Source organism: Furipterus horrens, unplaced genomic scaffold (genome assembly GCF_987537825.1).
Source record: "Furipterus horrens unplaced genomic scaffold, mFurHor1.1.pri manual_scaffold_10, whole genome shotgun sequence".
In the NCBI taxonomy this organism is placed as follows: domain Eukaryota; kingdom Metazoa; phylum Chordata; class Mammalia; order Chiroptera; family Furipteridae; genus Furipterus; species Furipterus horrens.
Window position 1 is genome coordinate 72,933,007 of NW_028327180.1, and position 27,017 is coordinate 72,960,023.

Below are 27,017 nucleotides of genomic sequence, written 5' to 3' on the forward strand. Positions count from 1 at the left end.
GTAATTCCACTTATAATTCGACTAGAATAATTTTGTGTACTTCTCTGATTATAGTTGGATCAGATCTCCTGCAGATATGACATTTCTTTCTTGACTTTAAGTTTATTTTGACTCAGTTTCAGAGTTTTCAGAGTTTCCGGTGGATCTTTCTTCCACTATATTAAGGAGTCACTGAAATACTCTTGGCACACATCCCTTGCTCTTGTTCTTGAGAACCTGAACAAATCTATCTGTTTCCTCAATCAATATACATTTTTTCAGCCTCAGAGATTGGAGAACCTAACAAAAAAATACAAGAGAGCAGAAAACATATTTTGCTTAATTTAACCTTCTATACACTTTCTAGAAACCCAATTGAGCAAGGAAAGTAAAATCAAAATTCTATGTCTTCCACACACAGTAAGAAATTAGAACCACAGGCAAAAAGAATGCTGCAGTGTTACCAGGTATGATGACACTTGGAAAAATTTAAGCACGCATTGTAACGGCTTCTTATAGACTATTGATGAAAATTTTAAATCTCTAGGAAGCATATTCAGCTGTAACTGTCATCACAACATATAGTTTGAAAACTATAACCACAAAGGTGTACTTCTTCCCTTCTCCTTGGGAAGAACACTGTTGAGCAGCTTTGTGTTTGAGTTATGTTTCCAAGGATGTTAATGCATTTGTTTCTGACATTTACCTATTTTTACTAGACCTGCCTTCAAAACCAGAGCTAGGATTTCATTATGTGGCCAAAAGGACAGCACACAAAACTATAAAATATAAAGTTCTACAAAGCTAATTGTAACAATCCTATGAGAGTAGACTTTCATTGCCATTATGTAAGTATTTACCAGAAAGTAAAAATATAGCCTTAATAACAGATAAGTTCCACTCTGGGGTATAGCAAGAAGCAAACTGAAACTAAGGAAAGACTGAAAGAATAAAGATTAACAATTCCCATTACCATGCTGCAAACTTAAAAGCAAAACCAATCATAATTTTTTAAATGAAAAGAAAGGAATAAAAATAGAACTCACTGGAACCAAAGGAGTGTCTTCTATAGGAGACTTGGAATCATCTAACAAAGACAAAGGATCCTTTTTCTCACAGCTCTCCTGGCTGATGAGTGTGTCCGCGTAGTTGGGCTGAGGGAAGATTAGGTGACTCTTCCCTGAGTCCGCCGTGAGGGACACCTCATGGGAATAAGTCTGCAGGAAAGCCCTCACCCCATCCACACCCACAAAGTGTGAGGCAGGCAGGCCTGCCAACCTCCCTCCGGAAGCCTGGAGCAAACGTGACGTATGCCAGCGCCTCAGCCTGAGCACCAGCAGCACAATAACAAAGGCAAGGAAGACACAGGAGACAGCGGCCACTGCCACCACCAGGTACAGCGTGAGGCTGGAGTTGTCAGGGCTGGTGGAGGGCTCAAGACTGCTCAGGTCAGCCAGGACCTCTGGGATGCTGTCTGCCACGGCCACCGTGAGCGTGACAGTGGCTGATAGAGGGGGCTGTCCGTGGTCCTGGACCGCCACCACCAGGCTCTGCTTGAGTGAGTCTCTATCCTGCATGGCACGGGCGGTGCGCACCTCGCCCGTGTGCAGCCCCACCACGAAGAGCCCTGGCTCGCTGGCCTTGAGCAGACGGTAGGATAGCCAGGCATTCTGCCCAGAGTCTCTGTCCACTGCCACCACTTTGGTCACCAGATAGCCAGGTTCTGCGGAACGGGGTGCCAGCTCCACACCAGTGGAACCATCAGTGGGGAGAGAAGGGTACAGAATCTCTGGAGCATTGTCATTCTGGTCCAGCACAAATAGACTCAGTGACACGTTGCTGCTGAGTTGTGGGTCCCCACTATCAGTGGCAATCACCTGCATCTGTAGGTCCCGAAACTGCTCATAATCGAATGATCGAAGTGCATACAGTACTCCTGTGTCAGAGTTGATAGAGATGAAGGAGGAGAGAGGTGCCCCTTGGATAGTGTCTTCAGCTAGGGAGTAAATAACCTGAGCATTCTCTTTGCTGTCTGGGTCTAGCGCAGTCACTGAGAAGATGGAGGCACCTCTGAGGTTGTTTTCTGGAACATAGGTAAAGTAGGACATGCGAGAGAAGGTGGGCGGGTTGTCATTGATATCTGCCACTTGCAGGGTGAAGTGAGTTTCTGTTGATAGGGGTGGACTTCCTCCATCTGTGGCTGTTACAGTAATATTGTAAGAGGATACTTGTTCCCTGTCAAGGGCCCTGTGTGTCACCAATCTATAATAACTGTCAATGGACTTTTCTAACTTAAATGGCAGATTCCCTGATATGGAACAGATGACCTGTCCATTCTGCCCAGAGTCTAGATCATGCACATTTAAAAGAGCTATAACAGTCCCCAGAGGTGAGTCTTCCTTCAGGGGACTAAACAGAGATGTGATGGTCACCTCTGGACTGTTGTCATTTACATCTTCTACTGTAATCAACACTTTTGCAATTGCAAGATACGCTCCGCCATCTTCTGCTTGTACTTCTATTTCATAGAAACCCGTTTCTTCATAATCTAGATTTTCTGATATTTTTATTTCTCCAGTATTTTTGTTTAGTTGGAATTTCAACAACTGTGTATCAGGTAATTTTCGGAATGAATATGTCACTTCTCCATTGGCTCCTTCATCCCTGTCGGTGGCGGTGACTGTCAGCAGCTGTGTACCCACAGGCAAGTTCTCGGGAACACTTACTCGGTATTCAGGCAAGGTGAAGACTGGTGCGTTGTCATTTGTATCAAAGACAGTAACACTGATGAGGACAGTGCCAGATCGGAGAGGGTCTCCCCCGTCGGAGGCAGTGAGGACCAGGTGGTGCTGTGCCTCTTCCTCTCGATCCAGGGTGTGCTCCAGCACCAGCTCCGGATACTTGACCCCATTGGCAAGAATCTGAACTGCTAGGGAGAAGTGCCTATTGGGGCTGAGCTGGTAGCCCTGTAGGGAGTTCACGCCCACATCCAGATCAACAGCTTCCGGGAGAGGAAAACGCATTCCTGGGGCGACGTTTTCATTAATTTTTATGTCTAGATTTTCTGCTTGGAATTTTGGGGCATTATCATTGATATCAGTTACTTCTATTTCTATCCCGAAAAGTTTCACCCTGTCTTCCACAAGAATGTTAAAATTCACCAGACACCGCGCGCTCTGAGCGCAGAGCTCCTCCCGGTCTATCCTGCCCGCGGTGACCAAGCTGCCGCTTCGCGGATTTAGAGCAAAGAGGTGCGTCCTACCTCTGGAGACGATGCGGACTCCGCGCCCCGCCAGCTCCTGGGGCTCCAGCCCCAAATCCTTGGAAATGTTGCCCACGAAGGAGCCTCTGTCCAGCTCCTCAGGCACCGAGTAGCGGATCTGCCGGGCATCAGCCTCCCATGGCACACCGAGGAAAAGGCAGAGCAGAACCAGCGCGCTGCGGTCGGAGCGATTCCTTTGAGCGGCCATTGTTGTTTGATCACGGAATTCTGGCAACGTCCTCGCTGGACACATGTGTTTTGACCGGTTCCTTTTTCTTTCTCTGGCTACAGGGAGTCTCTGTAGCCTAGGCACCTTACATTCTGGAGTAAGTGTCCCTGCAACACCGGAACCGGTGTGTAGAAACTGTGGAGCTTCGTTAGAGCCCAGAGAATCCGAACTGAGCGCTGGCTGCGTTTCTCTCGTAGTAGGTGAACAGCGGCGCCCAGAGTCCTCAGAAGTTACTGCACCCACTATGTACGTATGCCATAGAAAACAAAGGCTGCTCTTGGAGATTTTATTTTACATTACTTCTTTGGTTTCTGGCTGATATCAATAAATCAACTACTACTAATAGTTTCTTACTGGGTGGAATAAAGTGGAATGAAAGTACTATAAAATGTTCAATGAAAATGGTTGGTTAAGTATATATTTCAACACTTATTTCTCTTATGTTCACTTTAAGAGGTAATATTTTATTTCCTCTGAGCTAATAGATATATTCAGAAAAGCCTCACAATTTTATATGAAATTTAGATTTAAAAAGTTCAATTTTGTTTAAGCATTCATATAAAGACTATGAGATATACCTCTAACAATTCACTTAGAATCTTTTTAAGACTTAATTAATTAACTAATTAAATGTGTTTAGCATTAAGATTGTATAAAATATTTTCAAAATATTATTTTCTAAATACTTTTATTGAGCCTCAATGAATCTTTTATAATGTTTTTTTTTAAATTTTAGGCATATATTATTAGAAGTTTTGACCTATTTAAATGAATTGAGCGGGTAATCACAATCTAAGAGGAACATGTCTGTGTTGTAATGGAAAGAGATATATGTTCAGGAATTTCAAGTGCTACTATTTTCAAAAATGAAGTTAGAAATAGTGATGTAAGTTTTTTTAAAAAATAAGTGCTTATGTCAAATGACCTGTCTTCATCAGGGCACTGATGCCAATTTAAGTAACCTCTTCTCTTAGCATTTTGTATGGGAGTCCAAAGTAAAGTGGTACACATATCTTCAATTGTATGTGCCAATCAACCCAGCAGCAGTTCTTACCTCAAAGGTGAATGGTTTAGAGGGTCACTCCTTTCATACAGAGAACAGATTGTTCAGAAGTGTTTATGTTACTATGCCCCAAGTATGAAACTTTTCAAATATTTTTATCTTTTATCTTCAAAGAATTTATACCACACAATCCAAGATAGAGACTGAATGCAAAAGTCAAGAGCATTTCATTTGCTTTCTTGGAAATTCTTGATCTTACAATGTAAAGGAAAGAAGATTTGGAAATAGTACAACTTGAGCTCCAAGAAAAAATAGATAAGTAAATATAAGAAGAAAGCCAGAAGGACCAAATGTTGAAGAGATAAATTCTTCTAGCATAGTTAGTATTAAGTTTTGGGGACCATAGAAACCTAGGCAATGGAAACAAAATTTTGACTCCTCTCCCAAGAAAAATGCATACATCTGTAACTTTGCATAAATTTCAGGAATTCATGGATCTGCTAGTTACCCCCCGCAATACTTCCAGTTTTAAAAATTATTAAAATAATGAAGAAAGATATCTAAATGCACCTACAATATTGTTTGCAACAAATGTTTCTTTGAAAGGAGCACATGCTTTGATATTTAATGAGTGAATATTATTAAACATTAAAAACCTATAAGAATATAGAAAATTATTCTTAAATCTTAGCAGATTTGAATAGATAGGTTATTATTTATTTATTTAGTAAGAAGCCAAGCCTCTATTTTCCTAATTAGAACTTGACAGGGTATCTCCAGTTTAATGACATTCTCTCTGAATTATAGAGTGACTTATGAACCAAGTAAATCTTGAAAAATAAAATCAGCCAAAAGTGAACACTGGGAGGACAAGATGGTAATTAGTTATGGGTTTTCTAAAAATGATTCTAGATCTAAAAATGAAGTAGTACACCTGAAATGTGAGAAACTAATAGAATATTACAGAAGACATGAAAATGAAACTCACCGGTGTTAAGGTCTCAGGATGTGAAGTCACATCTTTTCCACTCTGAAGTGAAATTAAGGCCCCAGGAGAATCACCACAAACTATGTTTTGAGTGGAATGCAAGAGCTCACTACATTTAGGAAAATTAAATTCTGTCTTTCCAGTATGGGCAACAAACATATTGTAGGAATAGGGCAATGTTCCCTCACTGCAGTTGTGGGGAACCACAGGTTCAGACTTGGAGCATAGAGCAGGCTGAAAGCAGCCCCAAGCAGCAGCACTGGAGGAGCGTCGCAAGCGCAGGGCAACCGCTAGAATCACAGCCAGGAGGAAGAGCACGGAGATCAAGGCCAACGCCACCACCAGATAAAACTGCAGCTCAGCTTGGGGATCAGAGGGTGGAGGGCGTTCGCTGAGATCTGGCAGGGCCTCTTGTAGGCTGTCAGCAAAGACCAGGAGCAGCGTGGCGGTGGCCGAGAGGGGCGGCTGTCCTCCATCGCGCACGGCGACCAGCAGGCGCTGGCGGGCCGCGTCCCTGTCGCCCAAAGCACGCGCTGTGCGCACCTCGCCCGTGCGCAGCCCCAGGCTGAACAGTCCAGGCTCGCTGGCCTGCAGCACGTGGTAGGACAGCCACGCATTGTGTCCCGAGTCCGCGTCCACCGCCACCACCTTGGTGACCAGGTAGCCGGGCTGCGCGGCGCGCGGAACCGTGTCGAAGAGCGCAGAGCCGTCGGCACCCAGTGCCGGGTACAGCACCCTTGGCGCGTTGTCGTTGCGGTCGTCCACCAACACTCGCAGGCTGACGTTGGCGCTGAGCGCGGGCGAGCCCTGGTCGCGGGCCTGCAGCGTCAGCTCGAAGGCGCGCAGCTGCTCGTGGTCGAAGGCGCGCTGCGCGAACACCACCCCGCTCTGCGCGCTCACGGACACATAAGACGACAGCGTTCGTGACTCCAGGTCGCTGGCCACGATGGAGTAGGAGATGAGGCCGTTGGGTCCCAGATCGGGGTCAGAGGCGCTGACCTGCGCTATGGAAGCCCCGGGTGGGTTATTTTCTGGCACATGGACTAGGTAGGCAGACTGTTGAAAAACCGGAGGGTTGTCGTTGACATCCGTGATGTGCAGGGTGATGGTGGTGCTGGAGAAGAGGGGCGGTTTGCCCCTATCAGTGGCTGTGATGGTGACGTTGTATTCGGGAGTCCACTCTCGGTCTAACACCCCATCTGTCACCAGCTTGTAGTAATTATTGGAAGAGGAGTAAATCTTGAAAGGAACATCTCTTCCTATATTACATATGACTTCTCCATTTCCTCCATAATCCGGATCCCGTGTTTTGAAGAGGGCCACAACCATTCCTGGACGGGAATTCTCCAAAATCTCATCAGAGAGAGAAGTGATGATTATTTCCGGGCTGTTGTCGTTTTCATCTAAGATTTCTATGATTACTTTACATTGGGTAGAGAGACCACCTCCGTCCTTTGCTTCCACTTCCATAGTATATCTTTCCATATCCTCAAAATCCAATGACTGGTTATTCTTAATCATGCCTGTTTTCTCCTCTAGTGAAAACATATGCCTTGTACGCTGATCAGTGCTCCTGAAGTAGTAATTTATTTCAGCATTGACCCCCTCATCCTGATCAGTGGCTGTCACCTGCAATACGGAGGACCCAGGAGGCAGATTTTCACTTATACTGACTCTATATTCATCTTTGCTGAACACTGGGGGGTTATCATTGTTGTCCCTAACAAAAATTTCTATCTGAACGGTGGCACTTCGTGGCGGGTCCCCTCCGTCAAAGGCAGTCAATATCAAGAGATGAGACTGTAGCTCTTCTCGGTCTAGAGGTTTCTCCAAAGACAACTCCGGGTATTTGCCCCCATCGGAATTAACTCTAACCATTAATGAGAAATAAGGGTTAGGATTTATCTGATAATCTTTAACTGAGTTCATGTTTATATCGGGGTCAGTGGCAGGGTCAAGGGATATTCGTGCACCTGCGGATACAGATTCAAAAATGTCTAAATGTATTTCCTTTTTATCGAATTGAGGAGCATGGTCATTAATATCCTCAACATTCACAATGATATGGAAAATATTTAAAGGGTTTTCCACCACGGCTTCCAGCTGCAACTCACATCGTCTTCTCTCTTTGCAAATCTGTTCACGGTCTATTCGGTCCTTCACGAGTAAGTTCCCGCTCACCGCGTCTACATTGAAAAGCAGCTTCTCCGCGCTAACTCGCAGCTTCCGAGCGGACACCTCCAGGACACTGAGCCCTAGATCCTTGGCAAGGTTCCCCACCACCGAGCCCTTGGCCAGCTCCTCAGGAATCGAGTAGCGGATGGGCTCGCAGAGCGCGCGGTAGAACAAAGGCAGCAGGAAGGGAAACAGTACCTGCGGCCGGCCGGCCCGGCGTCTCGGCGCGCAGCTCCCTCCCATTGCGCGTTCCAATTCTCCCTAGGTCCCAGTCTTTCTGGAAAGCTTAGAAACTGCAAACAACAGCGTCACTGGAAGAGCGTTCGGCCCAGGAGAGACGGAGGTGGGAAACTGCTTGTGCTGGGGAGAGACTGCGTGACCGGTATCCCCACTGTGTAAGCAAGCGGGTTTCCTTCTGTGTTGATGGCTGCGCAGGAAATCCTAGGCTGGAAGCTGAGGAATCCCGGGCGTCACCGCTCGCCCTGCACTGGTCGACAGCGGCGCCCAGAGTCCCCGTGCGGAACTGCAGTCTCACATTTCAGTCTTGAATCCAATTTATCTCCATAATATATATCTCTCTGTTCAAAAATGCAGTTATATAATAGCCCCAAATTTTATTTTACATCAAATGCCTCCATACTCATAAAATTCATGAAGTTTACTATGGAAGGCTTCAAACTTATGCAAAATTAGGGAAGATTATTATTGAATCTTTATATACCCATCACCCAACTGCAAAAATGATCAATACAAGACTTATCTTTGTTTAATATATGTTGCCTTCTCTCATTATTTTGAAGCAAATCCAATACATTTTAATTTGCTTTTAATATGAGACACTAAAGTGAGCAAGAATTTTTATCTTTAAGTTTATTGTGTTATATAATCTCTTACCAATGCAAAGTCCTACCTAGCAGAAGAAAACTAGAATTTACTATTTTCCACACTCTGCCCAATTATCCATCCAGTGAGCCTTGTGTTCTGTTTTTAAAGGCCGTGACATTTTTATAGTAAAGAATAGTGGTTACCTACCATGGCATACAAGCCTTCATCAATATGTCATTATCTTTTTAAAACTTATACACATTTTAATATTTATGAATACTAAGTACTAGAGATTACTCCCCGTGGCAAAAACATTAACCGACAGATTTCCTTACTGCATAGTTAAAAATAAGTCCACGAATAATGATTTACTTTTTCCATAGTTTAGAAATAGAATTTGAAATAATTATAATGTCTGTATTTCATAATAGATTCACAGACATATCAGTTCTTATATTCAGCATGTTTAGAACAGCATTTTGAGTCAACTTCAAAGCTTCTTATTAAAGTTTCTAGAATGTATTACTTGAAATGACAGTATGTGTAAAATCAAATTAAACAATACATTCTTTCTTGATAGCTAAAAGCCAGTAAAGTATTCTTAGAACCTCCCTAGCAGTTCCTGAGAATATTTTCCTAAATCATCTCCCATATCCAGATATATTTCAGGCCTCAAAGGCTGAAGAGTTGAGTCATAAAGAACATAGTTGAAGAATAATTATTTCTCCTGTTTTGTCCTCTTAGAGTGTTCAGTCTCAGAAATAACCCTTGAGTAGGCATGAAGTATAGGAAAGAAGACTTTCAATCTATTAATGATTTGACCCTATAGCATTAGGAAATTAAAACCTTGAGGATATGAAAACAAGGATGTAAAACTTTTCACTATCAAGCGAATAAAACATGCTTTTTAAGAGAGTTTGAAAATGGATGCTAAAGCAATAAATCTGGGCCATTCATTGTTTTTCTGAGAAGAATGCATTTGCCTTCTCATTAGTTTACCCTTACAAAAAATACTATGGACTGTAGTAATTGTTTTCAAGTAAGAATTCCACAATGTAGCCATTGGAGATAACAATAAGTTTCAGGAATGAAAAACAAGCCCTAAATTAGTAGTGACCCAGGGTAACTAATTCAGCAACCCCACCCAAAAAACTCATGTTAATGCTAGATCATGAAAGCAACACCCAAAGGAAGGTTTCATTGACCCAATTAAATATTATGAGAAAATGAAAATTATGTCAGTGATGTAACTAATAAATGCCTTCTAGAGAAGTTAGAGCAAAAATTGGGCCCAGTAAAAACTTAAATGGTGAGAAATATGTAACTATCAACATATTCTACATTAAGTGCAAACACTTGCAGAGAAAACCAATTGTAATCAAAATAAAGAAAAAAGAAATTGAACTTACTGGAACCAAAGAGGTACCTCCTATAGGAAACCTGGAATCTTCTGAAAGGCACAAAGGATCCTTTTTCTCACAGCTCTCTTGGCTGATGAGCGTGTCCGCATAGTTGGGCTGTGGGAAGATCAGGTGACTTTTCCTGGAGTCTGCAGTGAGGGAGACCTCGTGGGAATACGTCTGCAGGAAAGCCCTCACCCCATCCACACCCACAAAGTGCGAGGTGGGCAGGCCTGCCAATGTCCCTCTTGAAGCCTGGAGCAGATGCGACTTATGCCAGCGCCTCAACTTGAGCACCAGCAGCATGATGACAAAGGCGAGAAAGACACAGGAGACAGCGGCCACTGCCACTACAAGGTACAGCGTGAGGCCTGAGGCAACAGGGTTGGTGGAGGGCTCAAGACTGCTCAGGTCAGCCAGGACCTCTGGGATGCTGTCAGCCACAGCCACGGTGAGTGTGACAGTGGCCGAGAAGGGGGGCTGGCCATGGTCCTGGACTGCCACCACCAGGCTCTGCTTGAGTGCATCTCTGTCCAGCAGGCCCCGTGCGGTGCGCACCTCGCCTGTGTGCAGCCCCACCACGAAGAGTCCTGGCTCGCTGGCCTTGAGCAGGCGATAGGACAGCCATGCATTCTGCCCCGAGTCTCTGTCCACTGCCACCACCTTGGTCACCAGATAGCCAGGTTCTGCGGAACGGGGTGCCAGCTCCACACCAGTGGAACCATCAGTGGGGAGTGAGGGGTACAGAATCTCTGGAGCATTGTCATTCTGGTCCAGTACAAACAGGCGTAGAGATACATTGCTGCTGAGTGGTGGATTCCCACTATCAGTGGCAGTCACCTGCATCTGTAAGTCTTGAAACTGCTCATAGTCGAAGGAGCAAAGTGCATAAAGCACACCAGTGTCAGAGTTGATGGAGACATAGGAGGAGAGAGGTGCCCCTTGGATAGTGTCTTCAGCCAAGGAGTAAATAACTCGGGCATTCTCATTGCTGTCAGGGTCATAGGCTGTCACAGAGAAGATGGAGGTGCCTCTAAGGTTGTTCTCAGGGAGATAGACTGAATAGGAGGTTTGAGAGAAGGAGGGTGTATTGTCGTTGATGTCAACCACGTGCACAGTGATGTGAATTTTGGTGGACAGGGGTGGTGTTCCTCTGTCTGTTGCAGTCACTGTGATGTTATATTCAGAGGTTTTTTCTCGGTCAAGAATTTGGGATGTCAACAATCTATAATAATCTTCTATTGACTTTTCTAATTGAAAAGGCAGGATCTCCTGGATGGAACAAACAACTTGGCCATTCTTCCCAGAGTCTCGGTCATGAGCATTGAAAAGAACAATTACTGTTCCTTGAGGAGCATCTTCCCTCACTGGACTAAACAGAGATGTAATGATGACTTCAGGTCTATTGTCATTTACATCTTCCACTGAAATGAGCACTTTTGTCCATGCCTTCAACCCCCCACCATCTTCAGCTTGTATTTCCATTTCATAAAATGCACATTCTTCATAATCTAGACTTTTTGCTGTTGATATTTCTCCAGTGTTTTCATTAAGCTGGAATAACGGAGATTGCTTTTCATTAATTTTCCAGAATTTATATGCCACTTCTCCATTGGTTCCCTCATCCAGGTCACTCGCTCTTACAGTAAGCAGTTGGGTGCCAGGGGGCACATTCTCTGGGACTGTCACTCGGTAAGTTGGTTGAGCAAACACTGGGGCATTGTCATTCACATCCAACACTGTCACTCTGATGTGCACTGTGCTGGAGCGACGAGGTTCGCCTCCATCAGAGGCCATGAGCACCAGGTGGTGAGCAGCCTCTTCCTCACGATCCAGGGCTCGCTCTAGCACCAGCCCTGGGTTCATAGTTCCGTGGTCTCCAGCTCGCACGTCCAGGGAGAAGTGGTGATTTGGACTGAGCTGGTAGCTCTGCAGGGAATTCAAGCCCACGTCTGGGTCAACAGCTTCTGGGAGAGGGTAACGTGTGCCAGGCGCAGTGATTTCATTAATTTTTATTTCCAGATTCTCGGCCTGGAATTTTGGGGCATTGTCATTCATATCAGTGACTTCTATTTCTATTCCATAAAGTTGCACTCTGTCTTCAACCAGGACTTTAAAGTTAAACAGACATCGTGCACTCTGGGCACAGAGCTCCTCCCTGTCTATCCTGCCCGCAGTGACCAAGCTTCCATTTCGTGGGTTCAGAGCAAAAAGTTGTGTCTTACCTCTGGAGATGATGCGGACTCCGCGCTCTGCCAGCTGTCGGGGCTCCAAACCCAGATCCTTGGAGATGTTCCCCACAATATAGCCTTTTACTGTCTCTTCAGGCACAGAGTAGTGGATTTGGCTGGCCCTGGTCCCACACAATCTCCCCAGGAAAAGGCACAGCAGGACCAGTCCTCTGTGGTTCAGGCAATTCATTAGAGCCGCCATTGTTGCTTCACTTGGATTTTTTCAGACTGCTTTCTCTGCACGCTGACTCCTTAGGTTATTTTTTTCTCCTGCACATTATGGTCATCTTTTTCCTCAGGAGAAACCTGGACTGGCCCGAATTAAGAGTCTGGGTTTTGTTGCAGTCCTGGGGTCCGTTTGAAGTATCCCCCGGGCTTTGTGTAGTTGCAGATCCTAATATCCAGATGGAGCGCTGATTGAGCTTTTCTTAGAGTTGGTGAACAGCGGCGCTCAGAGTCCTAAGCCATTACTACACTCACTGAGATATTCAATCCAGTTTTTATCATAGATGACTGGAAGAAAACACTACTGTCTTCTAATTATGAGTTTAGATTCCCCTCTAATTATTTAAAAAGCAATAATCTTTGTGGATATCTTAGTTAGAAATGAAGTGGAATGCAATTTCTATTAAGTATATTATTAAATCACCATTTTTCTTAATATCAAATCAACTTCCTTTAATTCTGGGTAGAATTTGGTTTTCTATTTTTAATTTTAGACATATATATATCTCACATAATTTATACTGAATGACTATATATAGATAGATGTTTCACTTTCAAGTTATTTTATGAAGTTGTTTTGATAGTAAAATTTTTCGAGTAAGGTTTTCTTAAAATTTTATTTACAAAAATAAGTTTAATAATAGATGTTCTTACCTAGTATTGCTAAATTTAAAAAGCATTGGTTTTTAAGTTTTACATGTTTGTGACTGTAAAATTTGTTACTTCATTTCTTAAAAGTGTTCTATGTGAATACATAATGCATTTGGAAAATTCAAATGCACTGACAAGCAGGTTTTCATTTCACTTCTTTCATCAACTTCTTATTCTAAAAGTCAATGAAACTTATGTAGTAATTTGGGAAAAAGAACACAAGACATAGAAAATTATTACTACAGTACTAGAAAGTAGAAAGTAAGTGCCATTACAAGAAATTTCTTTCAGCAGCTTGTAAAGACACTGTTTACTGAGGCACTTCCTAAGGAAAACCAAGCAAAAGACTGGTATTCATTTAATGATAAATTTGTATATGCATGAAATTAGAAGTTTCTGCCTTTAAGATGGAAAACTCAGCATTCTCTTTCCCTTCTACAGATACAATAATGATGAGAAGAGTTCTAGTCACTAATGTTTACAGTTCCAAATAATAAGACAGATCTAGTGACTTTCTCCCTTTATCTTCTTCAAAATATATAGGTCAAGGATGCAAGTAAGTGACAGAGACAATAGCATTTCCTTTTTTTTTTTATCAAATTTCTCCTGATAACTATAAAGAGGAAGAGGAAGGTTTTGCATTCAAGAAAACTTGAAGGAACTTAGTTAATAATTTGGATCTTCTAGTGAGTTCACTGAGTTTCTCTTTCACATACACACACACAACACATGCAGATTTTTTTTTTTTTTTACAGTTTTAAGGGATTCAAAGAATCATGAATAGGTAGAGATAAGGAATTAGACATGAAGAATAAACATAAAAAAGGGACAAAAACAGTACCAGTGAAATCAGAGAAGGGAAATACCTGGTAATACCATGTTTTTTCTTTGCTCTAAAGGATGAATTAAATGATTACCTACTTTAAATTTAATGTTTAAATATAATAAAAATTTTAACATGTTAAATAAGCAATGAGATAATTAGTGAGTAAATTTCAATAGCTCTGAAAAAGGGGTAAGAAACTGGTACAAAACTGCCTTGGCTGAATGGCTCAGATGATTGGTGCATCGTCCACACACCAAAAAGGTTTGGGCACATCATATACCTAAGTTGCTTCGATCACCAGACCCCCAGAACATAGGAGAGGAGCAACCAATTGTGTTTCTCTTACACTGATATTTTTTTCTCTCTCTCCCCTCCCTACCTCCCTCTCCACAGTCAAGAAACACATCCTCAGCTGAGAATTTTTAAAAATTAGCACAATATTTTTGCTGTGAAAGAAGAGCACACTCTCACTATTTTGTAAATCCAAACTTGGTAAGATAACTATTTTACCAAACATAACTAATTTCAATTTACCACTCCCCTTGAAGAATGAAAGCAGATCTTTCTGTCAGGCTATAATATCTCTAACACAACTCACTAGAATAGGAAATATAATATGTTTCATATAAATATGGAAAACCGGGTAGATGATGAAAAGAACTAGGCACTTAACTAAAACTCACCGCTGTCAGTGTTTCAGGATGGGAAGTGGACTCACTGGAATTACAAAGTGGAAATAAGGCCCCAGATGAATCGCTGCAAAGTATGTCTTGTCCTGAACTCAACTGCTCCTTACACTTTAGGAAATTAAACTCTGTCTTTCCGGCTTGGGCAACGCACAGATTGTAGGAATAAGGTAAAGTCCCTTCACTGTAGATGGCGGGAACCACAGCTCCAGTCTTAGTACAGAGACCCGGCTGAAAGCAGCCCCAGGAGGTGGGGCTGGAGGAGCGTCGCAGGCGCAGGGCAACCGCTAGAATCACCGCCAGGAGGAAGAGCACAGAGATCAAAGCCAACGCCACCACCAGATAAAATTGCAGTTCAGCCTGGGGATCAGAGGATGCGAGGCGGTCGCTGAGGTCTGGCAGTACCTCTTGAGGGCTGTCAGCGAAGACGAGGTGCAGCGTGGCGGTGGCCGAGAGGGGCGGCTGTCCCCCATCGCGCACGGCGACCAGCAGGCGCTGGCGGGCCGCGTCCCTGTCGCCCAAAGCACGCGCTGTGCGCACCTCGCCCGTGCGCAGCCCCAGGCTGAACAGTCCTGGCTCGCTGGCCTGCAGCACGTGGTAGGACAGCCACGCATTGTGTCCCGAGTCCGCGTCCACCGCCACCACCTTGGTGACCAGGTAGCCGGGCTGCGCGGCGCGCGGAACCGTGTCGAAGAGCGCAGAGCCGTCGGCACCCAGCGCTGGGTACAGCACCCTTGGCGCGTTGTCGTTGCGGTCGTCCACCAACACTCGCAGGCTGACGTTGGCGCTGAGCGCGGGCGAGCCCTGGTCGCGGGCCTGCAGCGTCAGCTCAAAGGCACGCAGCTGCTCGTGGTCGAAGGCGCGCTGTGCGAACACCACTCCGCTCTGCGCGCTCACGGACACATAAGACAACAGCGCTCGTGACTCCAGGTCGCTGGCCACGATGGAGTAGGAGACGTGGCCATTGGGTCCCAGGTCAGGGTCGGAGGCGCTGACCTGCGCAATGGAGGCACCGGGTGGGTTGTTTTCTGGCAGGTGGACCAGGTAGGAGGACTGTTGGAAAACCGGAGGGTTGTCATTGACATCTGTGATATGCAGGGTGATGGTGGTGCTGGAGGAGAGGGATGGCTTGCCCCTATCAGTGGCTCTGATGGTTACGTTGTACTCAGGGGTCTTCTCCCTGTCGAGGGTTCCATCTGTTACTAACTTAGAGGAACTTTTGGACAGAGAGATTATCTGAAAAGGGACTTCACCCTCTAATCTACAATTAACCTCCCCATTCTCCCCAGAATCTCGGTCATGTATTTTGATCAATGCAATTAGCGTTCCCGGTATTGCGTTTTCCAGAATCTTTTCCACTAGAGAATGGAATGTAATTTCTGGACTGTTGTCATTTTCATCTTGAATGTTAATTTCAACTGTACATTGTGCAACCAGTCCTCCACCATCCCTTCCTTCCACTATTATAGAATATTCCTTGATTTCTTCAAAATCCAGTGTCCTTAAAGTGGTAATTTCCCCACTCTTTGGATTCAGATGGAAAACCTGCCCAGTCCTGTAGAAGGAATAAGTTATTTCTGAGTTGACACCCTCATCCAGATCGGTGGCTGACACTTGCAGTACAGTGGTGCCTGGGGGCACGTTTTCTGAAAGGCTGACTCTGTATATGTCCTGGTTAAAAACAGGGGGGTTATCATTGGCATCAGTGACCTGGATCCGAAGCTCTGTGGTGCCGCTTAGGGGTGGAATTCCGCCGTCCAAGGCAGTGAGAACTAACCGATGATAACTTTGTTGCTCCCTGTCTAAGGGTTTCTCCAATGTCAGTTCTGGGTATTTACTACCATCTTGTTTCTCTTTATTTATCAATGAGAAACTAGGGCTGAGAGAGAGTTTATAATTCTGCAGAGAGTTTAAACCAGTATCTCCATCTTCTGCTACTTCTAATATAAATCGCGTGCCTGGCAGTGTGGACTCACTTATTTGCAGCTCAAAAGAATTTTGCATAAATTTGGGGATGTGATCATTAATATCCTCGATCTCCACGTTCACATGGTAAAAGTTCAATGGATTTTCAGCAACAGCCTCAAATTCCAGAGCACAGACCGGCTTTTTCCCGCATATCTGCTCCCTGTCCAGCCTGCTGCGCACAAGTAACTCCCCGCGCTCTGCGCTCACGGTGAAGTAAGGCCTCTCAGAACTGACGCGCAGTTTTCGAGTCGGTAGCTCGAGGACACTGAGCCCCAGGTCCTTGGCGAGGTTCCCCACCACCGAGCCCTCGGGCATTTCCTCGGCAATCCTGTAGCGGATCGGCTCAGAGAGCGCCGGGCAGAACAAAGACAGCAGGAAGGGAAAGAGCACTGGCGGCCGCTCAGCCCAGCGCCTGTCCCCAGCGCCGCTCCCCATCCCTCTTGCTCCCTCTCAGCTTGCTCACCGGCCTGAAGACGCCGGAGGACAAGCAGTCTCTGTGTTGCAGATATCCGGAGCTCCGAACAGGCTTTAGTTCCTGCGTGGGGGTCAGGGTTTCTTCTTTTCCAGAGGAGGAAGCGGTGAAAGGGCTCGCTCTAGGGAGTCTGAGACGAGGAAAGTGAGCTGCGGCTGCGCGACGCGATCGCCTAGCCAAGCTCTCCACTCTGGCCAACAGCGGCGCCCAGAGTCTCCTGAAGGAAACTGCAGCGTCTGCTGCTTCATTCTAACCAGATAATCACGAATATAATCGTGCACCTGACCGAACAAGCAATGTTTTTTGTTAATATATTTACATCTTACATTATAAGGTATTCTTTAAGGTATCTTTACTCTACTTTTCAAATTATTAGGCATGTCATGTTGGGTTTTGTACAAACCTATATATACAGAGTGGAGCAAAAGTAGGTTTACAGTTGCTCATATGGATAATAAACAATACTTAACTCACTTTTTGCCCCTCTGCATTGGTGCATTCATTTCACCATTATACAAGCCTACATTGAACAATTGCCTTGTGCTAAGTTCTGTTCTTTATTAGTAGCAATATAACAATTGGTAAGACACAGGTATTGCCCTCAGAGTTTATCATTTACTGATTCCACAAATTCATTATCTTTATTAGCTATGACATGTGAGATAATTTTTTACTTTCTTTTATAGGTTCCTACGTTTTGCCCCAACATCTCTACATAATTAATGCCATTTCATATCACATATATTAAGAGAACAGCAATACTGTTAAAATTACTGGTAAAGTTGTGCAGTTTTGTGCCAATCCTTATATATCTCCTCCTTCTGATAATATCAACACTCTCTTTATAGAATATAATTTATGTTTACTCTTCTGACTACCTTAGGAAGTATTCATTCAGTAAAAACTGCCCCTATGATATAGCCAAGGCATGATTTACTTCACCCTTTCTTCATAATTCAAAATAAATTGGCTTATGTCAGACCCATTATAGTATGTAAGTTCATTCTTAAAAGTTACTGGGGAATTGTTTATCTATTCTTCAATATAAAGTCAGAAAGGGATATTCCAACAGGCTGCATTACTTTTTTATTTATGTACCTATGTTATACTGAATTAATGACTTTGGAATTGGAGGAATTGAGCTCATGGTTAGTTTATTTAAGTAAATTTACTGAATACAGAGCTATGTGTTCTAATTATTTTACTTCATTTTAATTTTTTTGAAAATTAGTGGAAGTTTTGACTAAAAGTAAGGATTTTATTTTTTTTATCAAGACAACATTCCACATACTTTTTAAAATTGCAAAGTGTCAATAATATAGCTGTCCCCTTAAATGGCGGTGCACCCAAACATTACAGAAGATAGAAAGTTAACTTCACCCATTGTAAATGCAAAATAGGAGGCACTGCACCATCCTTGGGAAATGTCTTTTTTATTACTAACAAATGAATTATTGTATTTTCTATTTTCACCTGATGACAAATCAGGGATTAGCTTCATTAAACACTATAACAAGGAATACAGAAGATATACACATATTTCAGACAGAATCATATTTAGTTGAACTGATTAGCTTATTTAGAATTTGTGTACATGAAATTTCTGTTTTTTAAACCAACATTTTCAAACTCTCTTAGCATAGAACACAGCACATGTCATGTGGCTCCATCATCAAAACAGCTCATTGGAATTCTACTGAAACATGGTCTTCTCTATTTTACAAAAGTCTCTTTCAACAGGTGAAAATTACATTTTATTTCAAATCCAATTTTGTTGGTTTGTTTTGGGGGAAGGGGCGATGGCTATTTTAGACTTTAGAGTCCATGTCTCTATTTGTATAAGCCTCAGTGACCACTGACACGCAAACTCAACATTTAGAGACCACTCAAATCTACCACCAAGATCCACCACTTAAAGTGTGTTTACAGCCCTGGCTGGTGTTGCTCAGTGGATTGAGCGATGGCCTGTGAACTAAGGGGTCGCCTGGTTCAATTCCCAGTCAGGGCACATGACTGGGTTGCCGGTCGGGTCCCCGGTTGGGGGTGCATGAGAGGCAACCACACACGAATGTTTCTTTTTCTCTCCTTCTCCCTCCCTTCCCCTCTCTCTAAAAATAAATAAATAAAATTTTTAAAAATGTGTTTACATTTTGAAATATAAGAAGCATAAAGTTTTGAAGGGTACTAATGCATACACAGGGCTCAGATAAGATGTTTAAAACAAAAGAGTCTTTCAGAGCTTAGTTTTAGGTTCAAACTCTAAACACAATGCTAAAAATTTTGTGATGTATTTTATTTCTGCTAAGATAATCCAAGGATTTAGGAGTCTCAATAACTTCCCCTCAGTTCTAATTTAGGAACATATATAGTCCTATATATGAAACAAACTTACTTTCTGTGGTTGGGCAACTACTTCTTAAGTGAATCAGTGATAATTGATAATTATACTAAAATATGGAAAGCTTTAAAAGTTTGAGAGTTCATATTTAAACAGTCATGTCCAATCTTTTGGAAAGAAAATGAAACAAACTATGATAATTAGAGCTCAATTTTATAATATCACCACTAAAATAACCCCAAAATCTTGTGGTATACTTTAAAAATATTTTAAACTTTCTTTACAATATGTTTCAAAATACATAAATTTATTTTAAAAATTCCTCTGAGAAATAAATGTAACAAAAACTGAACTCACCTGAACAGAAGCAGCCTCATCCTTACTGTCATGAAAATCTACAGATGTTAACAACGAACCATTTTTCTCACAGCTCTCCTGACTTATGAGTGTGTCTGCATAGTTGGGTTGTGGGAAGATCAGGTGACTCTTCCCCGAGTCTGCAGTGAGGGACACCTCGTGGGAATAGGTTTGCAGGAAAGCCTGTACTCCTTCTACACCCACAAAGCCTGAGGTGGGCAGGCCCACCAACCCTCTGCCTGAAGGCTGATGCAGGATAGACTTGTGCCATCTCCATAGTCTGAGCACTAGCAGCACAACCACAAAGGCAAGGAAGACACAGGAGACAATGGCCACGGCCACCACCAGGTACAATGTGAGGTCTGAATCATCAGAGTTGGCAGGGTTCTTGATGTTGCCCAGGTCAGCTAAGACATCTGGGATGCTGTCTGCCACAGCCACAGTGAGCGTGACAGTGGCTGAGAGAGGGGGCTGGCCATGGTCCTGGACCACCACCACCAGGCTCTGCTTGAGCACATCTCTGTCCAGCAGGGCCCGCGCAGTGCGCACCTCGCCCGTGTGCAGCCCCACCACGAAGAGCCCTGGCTCGCTGGCCTTGAGCAGGCGGTAGGACAGCCAGGCATTCTGGCCTGAGTCTCTGTCCACTGCCACCACCTTGGTCACCAGGTAGCTAGGCTCCGCAGAGCGGGGTGCTAGCTCCACACCAGTGGAACCATCAGTGGGGAGCGAGGGGTACAGAATTTCAGGCATGTTGTCATTCTGGTCCAGAATGAACAGACTCAGTGACATATTGCTACTGAGTGGAGGGTCCCCACTGTCCGTGGCAATCACCAGTAGCTGTAAGTCTCTGATCTGCTCATAGTCGAATGAACGCAGTGCATACAACACACCAGTGTCAGAGTTGATGGAGACATAGGAGGAGAGAGGTGCCCCCATGATGGTGTCCTCCATCAGAGAATAAGTGACCTGGGCATTCTTGCCGCTGTCGGGGTCATGGGCAGTCACAGAGAAGATGGATGCTCCCCTGGGGTTGTTCTCTGGGATATAGGCTGAGTAGAAGGCATGAGAAAAAGTAGGTGGATTGTCATTGGTGTCTGCCACATGCAGAGTAATATGAGTTTCAGTAGATAAAGGCAGGGTTCCTAGATCTGAGGCCATCACTGTGATATTGTAGATGGAGATCTTTTCTCGGTCCAAATATTTCCATGTCACTAATCTATAATAATTATCTATTGACTTTTCTAATTGGAAAGGTAAATTATCATGTATGTAACAGACAACTTGACCATTCTTCCCGGAGTCTCGGTCATGCACATTCAAAAAGGCAATTACTGTTCCGGGAAGAGTATTTTCCAAGACTGGGCTAAACAAAGATGAAACAATCACTTCGGGTCTATTGTCATTTACATCTTCCACCGCAATGAGCACTTTTGTCCATGCCTTCAACCCCCCACCATCTTCAGCTTGTATTTCCATTTCATAAAATGCACATTCTTCATAATCTAGATTTTTTGCTGTTGATATTTCTCCAGTGTTCTCATTAAGCTTGAATAATGGAGATTGTTTTTCACTAATTTTCCAGAATTTATATGCCACTTCTCCATTGGCTCCCTCATCCGGGTCAGTAGCTCTTACAGTAAGCAGTTGGGTGCCAGGGGGCACACTCTCTGGGACTGTCACTTGGTAAATTGGTTGAGCAAACACTGGGACATTGTCATTCACATCCAACACTGTCACTCTGATGTGTACTGTGCTGGAGCGAGGAGGTTCGCCTCCATCGGAGGCGATGAGCACCAGGTGGTGAGCAGCCTCTTCTTCACGATCCAGGGCTCGCTCTAGTACCAGCCCTGGGTTCATAGTTCCGTGGTCTCCAGCTCGCACGTCCAGGGAGAAGTGGTGATTTGGACTGAGCTGGTAGCTCTTCAGAGAATTCAAGCCCACATCTGGGTCAACAGCCTCTGGGAGTGGATAACGTGTGCCAGACGCAGCGATTTCATTAATTTTTACTTCCAGATGTTCAGCCTGGAATTTCGGGCTATTATCATTGATATCAGTGATTTCTATTTCTATCCCAAAAAGTTTTCCTCTTTCCTCAACCAGGACGTTGATATTTACAAGACATTTATCGCTCTGAGCACATAGCTCCTCTCTATCTATCCTGCCCGCGGTGACCAAGCTGCCACCTCTCTGGTTTAGAGCAAAAAGTTGCATCCTACCTCTGGAGATGATGCGGACTCCATGCTTTGCCAGCTCTTGTGACTCCAGCCCCAGATCCTTGGAGATGTTACCCACGAAGGAGCCTTTGTCGCTCTCTTCTGGCACGGAGTAGTGAATCTGTCCCCTCGCGATCTCCCACAGCATGCCCAGGAGCGCGCAGAGCAGGACCAGCTCGCCGCGTCCTCCGTAATTCTTTGGAGCGGCCATTGTTCTTTCGCTATGGAATCCACTGAGAATCTTCACTGGGCACATGTCTCGTTTACCTTTATGCTGCAGCTACGGAGATAATCCTGTGGAAAGCTGGAATGTCCCAAATTTAGGACGGCATTTCGCTGCCGCTCTGCAGTTGATTTGTGGGATCTGCAGGGCTTTGTGAGGTGGAAGCTCTGAGTATCCAGATGGCATTTGATTACATTTATCTCCAAGTTAGGTGAACAGCGGCACTTAGAGCCCTAAACAGTTACTGCACCCACTTAGGTTTGTAATACTGTTTGCTAGATTACTGAGAAAAAATATATTATTTGATTTTTACAATTTGTTTTGCATTTATTTGATTTGTCCCTGAATTCATACTTGAAAAGTAATTGCCAAGAAGTGTGGGATGAAGTAGGGTTAAAGTTTTACAAAGTATTATAAAATGATTAGATTTATGTGTTAGCATTATGTTAAATTACTTACATTTATGGAAGACATTTACTTTGTTAAAAACAAATTATTAAATTTTATTTCTTATGCTCTAGGCTTTGTTTTACATATCTTTAAATAAGTGAATACTCCAGCTGTCACTGGCAATTCACTCTTAGACTAAAACAGACCTTTTAAAGATGATTGACTCAGAAATTGTTTTATTTGGTTTAAACTAATTAGTCATTATATTAAGATATTTGTAGGTTTTTTGCTTTTTAACTTTCCTTCAAATGTCACATTGATATGTTTCCTTTAAAAATTACACATTGACAATGTTTCAAGTTAATATTATAAAATATTAACAATTTAAATACTTTCACTCTCAAGTTTTATCAGAGATTATACTGTTTTGCTATTTTATTATTTATATATTTCAATTTGAAAACACTTGAAAGGTACAAATGAATTTACAATGAAATCTCCATTCCTTTCTTCCACCAATGAGAGACTTAATTAAATTCTTAATGTAGACATGTCTAAAGTTACTTTTACCTTTATGAGTACTTTGATCAAAAGAACCACAAAATATGAAGGACACATAATTATCACCAAGGAGTCAAAAGTGAAAGTGCCAATATAAACAAATGTCTCCTCTGCAGTTTGTAAAGGGGCCCTTAATTGAAGCAGATGCTAAGGAAAACCTAGCAAAAGGCTCCAACAGTGTATTATCATCCTGTGTATATCACTTGTTTACACATCAGCTTAGCAAATTCTGTCTAGAATTTGAGGAATTCAACTCTTATTTTCTCTTAGAGATAGTAGAATAACTAGAAGACATTTAACTATATTAGTTTAAGTTTGAAAAAAAAAACAGTTCAAAACACTCATTTCTTTGATGAAAGTCTATAGAATGAGCTTCAATACAAATTAAGCCTGAAAAAAACCTATGCTGCAGGTAGGGAGAACACATTTTTATCTTCTGATGAGCATAATAGACCTACTGCTAAGTCAAAGGATTTTACACACACATACACAGTATATTGTATGGAGTTACAATGGATCCATCTACATACAAACCCAGATTAAGATATATTATTCTACCTAGAATAATACCTTTAGAAACAAAAGGATAGTAAATATAAGGGACAAAAAGTCAAATTAGTACAGAAACCTTAACAGTTAAATCAGTTCAGAAAAATATCTATTTTTAGCTTATTTTTTGCTCTGAAGCCTTAATTAAATGACTGCCTACTTTTATATTTACAGTATGTCCAAGCAGAAAAAAAAATTGCCTATTAAGTGATAGGGGAAAAATTTAAGGAAAAATCTCATAAGCTTTTATGAGAGAGCCTATAGCATTGCCTAATGTTTCCCTTTGTATACAAAATCACACCCTCACTGCTTCCTAAATATGAGCCTGGTAGACATCCCTAAAAGACACATAATTGCTCTGACTTCACCCTCCCTTGAAGAATGCTATGACAGCTTTCTGACTGGGTAAAACTTCCGTAAGACAACTTTTGGATTTGAAAATTGTACGTTTTTCTGTGAGTATGGTGAACTGGGTAGACCATAAGAAGCAGATTATGCTTAAAGGAAACTCACCTGATGGGAAGTTGACTCATTGGAATTACAAAGTGGAAATAAGGCCCCAGATGAATCGCCGCAAAGTATGTCTTGTCCTGAACTCAACTGCTCCTTACACTTCAGAAAATTAAACTCTGTCTTTCCGGCTTGGGCAACGCACAGATTGTAGGAATAAGGTAAAGTCCCTTCACTGTAGATGGGGGGAACCACAGCTCCAGTCTTAGTACAGAGACCCGGCTGAAAGCAGCCCCAGGCGGTGGGGCTGGAGGAGCGTCGCAAGCGTAGGGCAACCGCTAGAATCACCGCCAGGAGGAAGAGCACAGAGATCAAAGCCAACGCCACCACCAGATAAAATTGCAGTTCAGCCTGGGGATCAGAGGATGCGAGGCGGTCGCTGAGGTCTGGCAGTACCTCTTGAGGGCTGTCAGCGAAGACGAGGTGCAGCGTGGCGGTGGCCGAGAGGGGCGGCTGTCCCCCATCGCGCACAGCGACCAGCAGGCGCTGGCGGGCCGCGTCCCTGTCGCCCAAAGCACGCGCTGTGCGCACCTCGCCCGTGCGCAGCCCCAAGCTGAACAGCCCAGGCTCGCTGGCCTGCAGCACGTGGTAGGACAGCCACGCATTGTGTCCCGAGTCCGCGTCCACCGCCACCACCTTGGTGACCAGGTAGCCGGGCTGCGCGGCACGGGGCACCGTGTCGAAGAGCGCAGAGCCGTCGGCACCCAGCGCCGGGTACAGCACCCTGGGCGCGTTGTCGTTGCGGTCGTCCACCAACACTCGCAGGCTGACGTTGGCGCTGAGCGCGGGCGAGCCCTGGTCGCGGGCCTGCAGCGTCAGCTCGAAGGCGCGCAGCTGCTCGTGGTCGAAGGCGCGCTGGGCGAACACCACCCCGCTCTGCGCGCTCACGGACACATAGGACGACAGCGCTCGTGACTTCAGGTCGCTGGCCACGATGGAGTAGAAGACGTGGCCATTGGGTCCCAGGTCAGGGTCGGAGGCGCTGACCTGCGCAATGGAGGCACCGGGTGGGTTATTTTCTGGCACATGAACCAGGTAGGAGGACTGTTGAAAAAACGGAGGGTTGTCATTGACGTCCCCAATGTGTAGGGAGATGGTGGTGCTGGAGGAGAGGGACGGCTTGCCCCTATCAGTGGCTGTGATAGTAACATTGTATTCAGGGATCTGCTCTCGGTCTAGTACTTCATCTGTCACTAATTTATATGTGTTTCTTGAAGAAGTTAGCAATTTAAATGGAACATCACCTTCTAATTTACAAGTGACTTCTCCATTATGTCCGGAATCTTTGTCACGGATTTTAAGTAAAGCGACGTATGTTCCCAGACTGATGTCCTCCATAATAAGATCTGGTAGGGACTGGAATATCACTTCTGGGATATTATCATTTACGTCTAGGACTTCTATCTCCACGGTACATTGGGCAATCATTCCACCACCATCTTTTGCTTCTAAAACTATGGAATATTCTTTGACTTCCTCAAAATCTAACATATTTCGAGTAATAATTTCTCCAGTAATAGAATTCAGGTCAAACTGGGTGATCTGGTCTGCTTCAGTGAAAGAGAAGGTAATTTTGGCATTGATACCCTCATCCTGGTCGGTGGCCATCACTTGAATCACAGTGGTGCCTGGGAGTACACTTTCTGGTAGGCTCACCCTGTATAGCTCTTGGCCAAACACTGGAGGGTTATCATTGGCATCAGTCACTAAGACTTGTATCTGTGCAGTGCTGCTTAGGGGTGGATCGCCACAGTCCAAGGCTGTCAAGATCAAGTGGTAGGACTTCTGCTTCTCTCGGTCTAAAGGCATCTTCAGTACTAGCTCAGGGTATTTACTACCATCTAATTTCTCCTTACTCACGAGTAAGAAGTGATCATTGGGACTGAGCTGGTAATTCTGTAGTGAGTTGGTACCAATATCTGCATCATAGGCAGATCCTAAGATAAATCGTGTCTCGGGTTTTGTGGACTCACTTATTTGCAGCTCAAAAGAATTTTGCATAAATTTGGGGATGTGATCATTAATATCCTCGATCTCCACGTTCACATGGTAAAAGTTCAATGGATTTTCAGCAACAGCCTCAAATTCCAGAGCACAAACCGGCTTTTTCCCGCATATCTGCTCCCTGTCCAGCCTGCTGCTCACAAGTAACTCCCCGCGCTCTGCGCTCACGGTGAAGTAAGGCTTCTCAGAACTGACGCGCAGTTTTCGAGTCGGTAGCTCGCGGACACTGAGCCCCAGGTCCTTGGCGAGGTTCCCCACCACCGAGCCCTCGGGCATTTCCTCGGCAATCCTGTAGCGGATCGGCTCAGAGAGCGCCGGGCAGAACAAAGACAGCAGGAAGGGAAAGAGCACTGGCGGCCGCTCAGCCCAGCGCCTGTCCCCAGCGCCGCTCCCCATCCCTCTTGCTCCCTCTCAGCTTGCTCACCGGCCTGAAGACGCCGGAGGACAAGCAGTCTCTGTGTTGCAGATATCCGGAGCTCCGAACAGGCTTTAGTTCCTGCGTGGGGGTCAGGGTTTCTTCTTTTCCAGAGGAGGAAGCGGTGAAAGGGCTCGCTCTAGGGAGTCTGAGACGAGGAAAGTGAGCTGCGGCTGCGCGACGCGATCGCCTAGCCAAGCTCTCCACTCTGGCCAACAGCGGCGCCCAGAGTCTCCTGAAGGAAACTGCAGCGTCTGCTGCTTCATTCTAACCATTTCAGAGTAATAATAGTGTGCCTAACTGAACCACTTTTATGCCTATATATTTAATAATATTTAATTTGTACCATTAGAAAAGTCATTATCCCAGGTTTTAGGGAAATCATATAGAGTTAGCACATAAGATGTTAACATAATTATTCTGCACTAGTAATAGAAAGATGACTATAACACACACTTGGTCTAAAAGATCTCAGAGTACAGTAATTTTGAATACTTATTAATTAGTAACACGCTATATTACACCTTATGCTTCTTT

General features: G+C 44.1%; 1 protein-coding gene across 14 annotated transcripts in view; it reads right to left on the bottom strand.

The window, feature by feature from the left end:
• The window catches only part of LOC150000631 (protocadherin gamma-C4), a 160,099-nt gene that overhangs the window by 76,692 nt on the left and 56,390 nt on the right, over window positions 1-27,017 (bottom strand). Inside the window, exon 1 of one of the 14 annotated variants that reach the window (XM_090288149.1) lies at window positions 24,065-26,625. The exons of 8 other annotated variants lie outside the window; for them this stretch is intronic. In XM_090288149.1, coding sequence (XP_090144275.1) covers window positions 24,065-26,461 — 2,397 coding nt within the window. In that variant the 5' untranslated portion in view covers window positions 26,462-26,625. Of the gene's footprint in view, window positions 1-1,025; window positions 3,652-5,461; window positions 8,076-9,870; window positions 12,481-14,477; window positions 17,048-19,615; window positions 22,040-24,064; window positions 26,626-27,017 lie in introns of those variants that run through there. 5 more of the 14 variants (XM_090288142.1, XM_090288148.1, XM_090288138.1 and 2 more) reach the window with 5 other exon arrangements.